Source organism: Scomber japonicus, chromosome 23, assembly GCF_027409825.1.
Source record: "Scomber japonicus isolate fScoJap1 chromosome 23, fScoJap1.pri, whole genome shotgun sequence".
NCBI classification, from domain to species: Eukaryota; Metazoa; Chordata; class Actinopteri; order Scombriformes; family Scombridae; genus Scomber; species Scomber japonicus.
In genome coordinates, this window is record NC_070600.1 from 7,043,627 (window position 1) to 7,051,955 (window position 8,329).

The 8,329-nt window shown below is 39.6% G+C and overlaps 1 protein-coding gene across 1 annotated transcript; it reads left to right on the forward strand.

Moving 5' to 3' along the window:
• Window positions 1-394: 394 nt before the first annotated feature.
• Window positions 395-7,763, forward strand: LOC128353522 (NACHT, LRR and PYD domains-containing protein 3-like). The gene is made up of 10 exons (XM_053314218.1): window positions 395-683; window positions 930-2,694; window positions 2,857-3,030; window positions 3,200-3,373; window positions 3,510-3,683; window positions 5,228-5,401; window positions 5,504-5,674; window positions 5,964-6,137; window positions 6,634-6,680; window positions 7,228-7,763. Exons 1-10 carry the CDS (start codon window positions 395-397, stop codon window positions 7,761-7,763), a joined length of 3,678 nt encoding a protein of 1,225 aa, XP_053170193.1.
• The last annotated feature ends 566 nt before the right edge of the window (window positions 7,764-8,329 follow it).

An 8,329-nucleotide genomic window follows, 5' to 3' on the forward strand; every position in this document is an offset into this window, starting at 1 on the left:
CTAATAATAACAATGATACCTTATGAACCATTTTACTTCACTATCATTCATTTCATAAGTTGCCCACATTCCCACTTACCATCCACTTGTCTGGACTTGTTCAACTTGTTTTAACATGTATGGCATGTAAACAAATGCACTCTTGTAGAAGGCTGAGAAGCATGAATAATGTATTTACTGTAAACAGGGTTGTTAAGCATGTCCAATGACTGTGCTTTCTGTACTCATTACATAGTTAATCTTTAAATGGATCTACAGGAACTGATGGGTGTGATGACAGCAGCTTCAGTCAGATCAAAACTGAAACCGTTGCTGTATTTTCCACTTGCTTCTGCTGAGAAATGGACGCAAAACAAAAGGAGAGAATGAAACACGACTAACTTAAAGAACAGATATGGCTTGTGTCCCGGAGCTTCTATTGGCCACTTTGGAGGAACTGGTTGATAAAGACCTGAGGACTCTCCAGTGGTTTCTTTACAATAATGTTCTCGAAGGATTACCTCATATTCCAAAGTCTCGGGTTGAGGGCAGTGATAGGCCAGGCACAGTGGATCTTTTGGTGCAGACATATGGCTACGACGGTGCTATTACTGTCACAGTGGACATATTGACCAGGATGAAACTCAAACTATGGGCTGAAACACTAATAAGCAACTATGATGAAGGTAACACATTTAAAAAGTACAAAATTTGACTGTTATGTCAGTTTGTTGGGCAAAATAATCTTGTTATGTAACAGCTATCTCTCCTCTTTGTTTCATTATCAGTTCCGAGAACTCAAGCAGGCAAAAGTAAGTTGATAAAAAAGATAACTGACACAAACACACAGTCATGTTAACAAAGTTCAAACTCATATCTATGTACATATACAAGAGGGTTTAACTATACAAATCTGAAACTGAATTAAGATTTTCAATTGATTTTTTGAACAGAAATTGATCGCCGTGCAATCCGAGAAAGATTGAAATCCACTCTGAGGGAAAAGCACCAAAACTTTTATGAAGGGAATGCAGATGAAGGGGACATCATCTATCTGAAAAAAATCTACACTAGGCTGCATTTGATTGAAGGAGCATGGGGAAGCTTCAGTGAGGAACATGAGGTCAGACAACAAAGGTCTGGGCATGTAACAACAAAGGAAACCTCCATTGAAGCAAGTGACATTTTCAAACCACGCCCTAACCAAGAGAAGCACATTAGAACTGTGCTTACCCAGGGTATACCTGGAATGGGTAAAACTGTCTGTGCACAGAAGTATACGCTGAGTTGGGCAGAAGGGGAAGAAAATCAGGACATTACGTTCCTCTTTCCATTTCCTTTCCGTGAACTGAATCCCAACATAGGCGAGAAGGACTGCAGTTTGATACAGCTGCTCCATCAATTCTTCCCTGAGATGAAACCTCTTGAGACACTGGGAACAGAATGCAAAGTCCTGTTCATCTTTGATGGCCTAGATGAGACTCTCCTCCCCTTGAATTTCAAGCACAACAAGGTTGTGAGAGATGAGACAGAGCCAGCTTCACTTGATGTGCTGATCACAAACCTAATAACAGGGGATCTGCTGGGCAACGCTCTCATTTGGATCACTTCTCGACCTGCTGCAGCCAGCCGTATCCCACGAAAGTACATCCATCAGTGGACGGAGGTGAGGGGGTTTGTTAATGAACAAAGGGAGGAATATTTCAAGAGGCGCTTGTGTGATGATAACCTTGCCACTAAGATCATCAATCATGTCAAATCATCAAGAAGCCTCTACATCATGTGTCAAATACCAGTTTTCTGCTGGATCACAGTCAGAGTGATGAAGAAAATGTTGCGTGACAACATGACAGGAGCCATGCCCAACACCTTGACTGAGATGTATGCACATCTCCTTCTTTGCCAGATGGACAGGATGATAGAAGGGCACTATCCGATGAAAAGCAGCAATGTTGTTTTGAAGCTAGCAGAGCTGGCGTTCCGTCAGCTAGAGAAAGGCAACCTGATCTTCTACGAGGCTGACTTGAAAGAGTGTGGTATGGATGTGAAGGAGGCTACCATCTACTCAGGCGTTTGCACAGAGGTCTTCATCATGGAGGGGAGAAGAAGAAGGGAAGTTTTCAGCTTTGTACATTTGACCATACAGGAGTTTCTGGCAGCGGTACACGTCCACCACTCCTACACACAAAAGAAGGAAAATGTTCTTCTTGGATACCTGAAAAGGGTGTCTACAAGATTGCTCCCCAAATCTATGTTCAGTTTTCACAAGACTGCCATTGAAAAAGCCTTGGAGAATCGGGATGGCCGCTGGGACCTCTTTCTTCGCTTTCTTCTGGGACTGTCGCTGAAGTCCAATCAGGATCTCCTTGCTAGACTACTGCACTTGGAAACAGATGGAGAAGAGAGGAGGGATGAAGATGTGTTAAAAACCATCAATTTTATCAAAGAGAAGATCAAAGAGGAACCAGAGGCTAAGCTCAATCTGTTCCACTGCCTGAGTGAGCTCAAAGAGGAATCTTTGGTGCAGGAGATCGAGAAACTTGTGAGTTCTGGAAGGCTTGTTGCCAAAAATCTGTCACCAGTCCAGTGGTCTGCACTCACATTTGAACTGATGACATCTGAGGCAACAAACGAGTTTGACTTGAAGAAGTATATAAGATCAGATCAAGGGGTAGTGAAACTGCTGACCGTCATCACTTCTGCTACACGTGCTCTGTGAGTTTACCCACATGCTAACACAATATTCCTCTTAGTTGGTTTAAGTTGCACTCCAAACCAAAATTCAGTTTCTGCATATTACTGCAGCTATTCTTGTATTTATTATTCACTTTTTCATCCATTGATGAACTGGACATTTGTATGTATTGTTTCTCCTAGGCTAAATCGCTGCAACCTCACTGACAACTGCTGCAAAGACTTGGCCTCTGCACTGAGCTCGACCTCTTGTCACCTGACAGAGCTGGACGTGAGTGACAACAACCTGAGGGACTCAGGGGTGAAGCTGCTTTCTGTTGGATTAGGGAGCCCTTATTGCAAACTGAAGAGTTTAAGGTCTGTAACAATTTGTTAGCCATCCTTTACCACCCAAACTATTGCACAGTACACCCCTACAAACAGCAGACGCTAAGCCTGCTTCTTGTAGTTATACTATGGTAGTGGTAAAAACAACACTACTTTTTCTATTCACATGAAAAAAAAATGCACATTTTCCTTTGCTTAGATTACAGAAGTGTAAACTGGAAGGAGACTGCTGTGAAGCACTGGCTGGTGCTCTCAGCTCGGAGTCTACCCAACTCAAAGAACTGGACCTGAGTGCTAATGACTTCCAGGAAGCAGGAGTAAAGGATCTCTGTGTTGGACTACACAGCCAATCCTGCAAACTGGAAACACTTAGGTTGGGCCTCACTCTTTCTGACAAACTGTGTTTACTCCCCACTTTATTTCATAATTCCTCTAGACATGGAGGCATAGTCAATTTCTTAATCCATGTTGAGTAGAAAACAATGCATGAATGATCTGTTCTTACACAGGTTGAATCAGTGCAAGCTGAAAGAGACTTGTTGTGCAGATTTGGCTTCAGTTTTATGCTCAGGCTCATCTCACATAAAACATCTTGACCTGAGTAACAACAACCTGAAGGATTCTGGTGTATTTGTGCTTGCTGCTGGACTGAAGAGTTCACACTGTGGACTGGAAACACTCAGGTCAGTGCATTCTCTGAACCAATGACCCTGACCGAGGTTGTCCTGTCTATACCATGAGAACAAGAGTACAGTATATAGCACCTGTCAGTTGTGGCAATCTCATGGTTAAATGTTAATACATAACTGCCACTCAAAATGGCAAAATGTGCCGTACTGAAGTCCATATATTATAATTGCTATACTTAATATCACTTTTTATCACCTTATTAAGTTAAATATATAGCAGTCATATTGTTAGGAAAATTATCTCAAAGAGGCACAGAGTTGTTGAGGTTTTGAGTGTTTATTCATCTTGCAGCAAGGAGACAAGTCATATACATCACAACTGACTAAATACATGAAGCGATCTTTTATAGTCTTAATATATGAAGCTGTGACAGGCTAATACAATGCTATTATAATTTACGACATATGCAGTCATACTATATTTAATAAAAGGAAACCTGTGAAGAAACATACATTTCAGCACTTTTCCAATCTTGAAAAGTTCATACATGGGTCAAACAGTTCAAACAGAATACAGATTGTTAAGTGGTGAGTTCACACAGTGCAGGCGGTGCTTTTTTATGTGTAACAAACATATCAAAACATAATAATAGCAATATTTTAACACATATAGCAGACATAAATGAAGCAACATTTTGATCCTGCTGGAGTTATATTTATGGCCGCTTAACCTATATTCTCTGGCCTTAGCTAATTAGCTCTATTAACTCCTGCAAGGACTATCTGGACTGTTTGGTGATTGATTTCATACCACAGCTAGTTCCTAAATTTGAATGTCAATGTTTCAATTGGTTTATCAGAGCTAGTTTGCTGAAAATAGCTGGCCATTCTGCTGCTTCTGAAAATGGAAATAATGGGTGTAGTGAGATTGAAGCATACAATAAACATGTGGGTAAAAAGCTGACACCACCAGCACCCTTTCATAGTACACATTTGATAATATTAAAGTAAAGAATTTTGGTATACTGTTTTAAACCTGCACTCTTGTTTATATTAACACTGGAACAAACAAGATATTTACTTTCTTTACTTAGTACTAGTTTTATTAACTTCATTTACAAAAGCAGCAGGCAGCTATTTTCATTTAGAGAATAACTCTATAAATAAAGAAATAAACTTACTATACACTATCTGACCAGCGCCAAACAGCAAATAGTCAAAGCTAACAATTAGCTGATAAACATAATATAGCATTAAGTGGCTAAAAAGAAAGAAATTTTACTTAGGAGCTGCTGGAGACCAAAAAAGCATGAAAGAAAAGCCATTAATGTTGTACTACTAATCCTAACCCTAAGCCTAACCCACTGCTCCAAATAAATGCTAATAGTAACTGCTAAATATGTAAATAGACAACTGTTTATACAAAATCTAATATGTCTAAATTGGAATAGACAAAATAACCACAACATATTTTTTTACTAATAATGTGTAACCATATATAATATTTGTGGACTCTTTTAATAGAAACTATTGATATGTTCATCCTCATTTTGTCAAATGTAATGTGTTGTAACTTTAAATTTTCCTTCACCTGTCAGGCTCTGCCGGTGTGGCCTAACACATACATGTTGTGAACAGATTGGTGCAGCTCTTAGCTCTGACTCAACTCACCTTAGAGAGCTGGACCTGAGTGGAAACAACCTGCAAGGACCAGGCATACATCTTCTCTCTGCTCAATTGAGTAGTCCACACTGTGAACTTAAGACATTAAGGTCAGCTCACACAGTTCAGCCTATCACCTTAAACTTGTGCTAGTATCACCAGTTAATATAGCACACAATCTATTGGAACAAATGTATTTATCTCACCTGCAGGTTAAATGAATGCAGTCTCCAGAAATGCAGTGCTGATTTGGCCGCAGTTCTCAGCTCAGACACCTCTCAGTTGAAAGAGCTTGAGCTGAGTGGAAATGACCTGCAGGATTCAGAGGTGAAGGAGCTCTCTGCTGGATTGGCAAGTCTGGACTGTAAACTGGAGACTTTAAGGTATTCTTGCATTTGTAGAAGCATAACCTTTACTTCCTTAATCATTTCTAATATTTACCAAGTTCAATAGTAATTACGATTGTAGTAACAAAGTATAATCATGAGAATTAAAAAAAAACAAAAAACACTCAAAGATTAAAGATTGAAAATTAGGGAAGAAATAGGTTTGTTGATTTTAATATTATTTGTGTAAACTTTTTTATGAAATGTGCAGACTGTATCTTTACATATTACAAAGAGGTGAATAATGTGTTTTTGGATGAAATGTGAATACTCTTCCTCCACCCAGGTTGTCGTTCTGCGGAGTGACAAAGGAAGGCTGCACTTATTTGGCTTCAGCGTTGAACTCCAACCCTTCCCACCTGAGGGTGCTGGACCTCAGCTACAACTACCTGCAGGATTCTGGAGTGAAGGTGATCTCTGCTCATCAGGACAATCCACTCTGTAAACTGGAAAAGTTCAGGTAAAAGAATTCATCACAGAGATTTTGAAATAGTTCTGCGACATCCCTGTGACTTAGCACTTTGACGCTCAATGTTTCTTTGGTTTGAATCTGTTATGTTACCATCAGTTCTTCAGTATCAAAAATACAAAGAGCAAAAATCCAGAAAAAATATACAAAAAAAGATTTTGAAAATAAACAAAGTGGAAAACATCATTATACAACATGGCTTGTTAAAATGGGGTTTTCTTTGAACATGCAATGCATGTCTTGTGGTTTATAGTTTCACATCTTCAAGTTCCCTTTATTGAGCTGTTTTATTGCCACACACTTATCTGGAAATTAAGAGCAGAGGTACATGAGCTAATGCTGACCATACACAATAAACTGCAGTAAATGGGAAGTACAATAAATTAAAAAAAGCAATGTGAAGCAATGTGAAACACACACATTTTGTATACATATATAATGTATAACACATTGGTTAATATCATCTGTATATCCCCCAACATTGCAGTGTGGACCATAATGCAGAGTGCTACTTGAAATCGACTCTGAAGAACTGTAAGTGACTTTCTACAATCTTTTCTTCATATGGTTTTATATATATTTGATATGTTTCAAAAAACGTTGAATCAAAGTTATGCTAAGCCTTGACGTTTTTTTTAATTCATAATGAAAGGAATCCTAAATTAACAAGGCAAAACATTTGAGCCGGAAATGCTGAGTTGCTTTTTTTTCATTATTTCTTTGAGTTGTGTTTCTGTGCATATATAGATGTGACATATTGTATATGTGCTTGCTTTACTTCAGCCTTTTCACTTGTGTCTGGTCTAACAACATGTTGTAGTGTCATTTGTTCATGGCAGGAGGTAGATCTTAGCCTAAAGTCTTTTGATCTGATCATTGTGTGGAACAAAATGTAATTAAAATCTGACCCAGCTTTTCATTATCAACCCCATTTTGTTTCTTCTTGTGCTTCTTTCCTTTATTTTTTCCTTGTTTGGGAATGGTGATGTTTTTTTTAGATTAGACACAGAGCTTTTGCCTTCATTTAAAGGAAGTATTATATAATAAATAGAATGATTTCATAACAATGTGTCTTGCACAGATGCGTGTATGCTGACATTGGACACAAACACAGCTACCAGGTCCCTCTTCCTGTACGATGGTGGAAAGCAGGTGACGTGGGTCAGGCAGCCACAGCAGTACCCAGACCATCCCGAGAGGTTCGAGAGTGTGTCTCAGGTGCTGTGTCACCAAGGCCTTAACCAGCGGCACTACTGGGAGGTGGAGTGGCGAGGACGATGGGTTGATATTGCTGTGGCGATGAGAGGGATCCGTCGGAGGGCAAGCTCTCATTTGTGTGGGTTTGGTTACACAGACCAGTCCTGGAGTCTGTACTGCTCTGAGGACCACTACATCGCTCAGCATGACCACCAGTGTGTGGAGATACCAGCGCATCTGTCTCACTCTCGTAGGGTTGGAGTGTATCTGGACTGGCCTGGTGGCACCCTGTCCTTCTACCGCATCTCTTCTGGGACCCTCAGCCACCTTTACACGTTCAACAGCACCTTCACTGAGCCCCTATTCGCTGGATTTGGGATGGAAGAGGATGACTGCTCTGTAACTATTTGCAATGATTGAGGGTGTGTAAGAACTCAACCCCAAGAATTGAGGAATTTTGAGTGAAGAGATTAAATGGTGTTCACAGATGTTATAATATGATAATGCTGAAAAACAATAGCTACAACAATACAATACGTAGGTTTTAAACTTTTATTTGTAGTTGTCAAACCTTGAAGACAAAAAATGACTATGTAAACATGGATATTGTTAAAATGTGTAATATTTTATTAAAAGGTGTGTTAAATATCTAACTGTAAGCTTTAATCATTGTCTGTCATGGCATAGGTAGTACTGGCAAATTATCTACCTATTTGATCTAAGACTTACAGCTGTACTAGTTAATAACAGGCCACAACACAGATTGAAAGACTTCATTGCCAATAGCAAGAAAATGACGCAGGCCCTGTCTGAAGCCTGGTGACAACCCTCTTCTGGCATTCTACAGTTTCTCCACTCATCCTTTACAGTGCAGCTCACTCTCACTGTGTCACTGGGGTGAGCTCGCTCCAGTCCTTTCTTTTTATTTTTTGTCACCAACTGCACTGAGGTTACCGTTGGTTTTACTTCATTTAGGTTAACAAATA

Coding starts and splice junctions, on each gene's coding strand:
- LOC128353522 (XM_053314218.1), top strand. CDS start 395: ATGGCTTGTGTCCCGGAGCTTCTATTGGCCACTTTGGAGGAACTGGTT. Junction 3,374..3,509: donor TGCAAACTGGAAACACTTAG/GTTGGGCCTCAC, acceptor GTTCTTACACAG/GTTGAATCAGTGCAAGCTGA. Junction 6,681..7,227: donor GAAATCGACTCTGAAGAACT/GTAAGTGACTTT, acceptor TGTCTTGCACAG/ATGCGTGTATGCTGACATTG.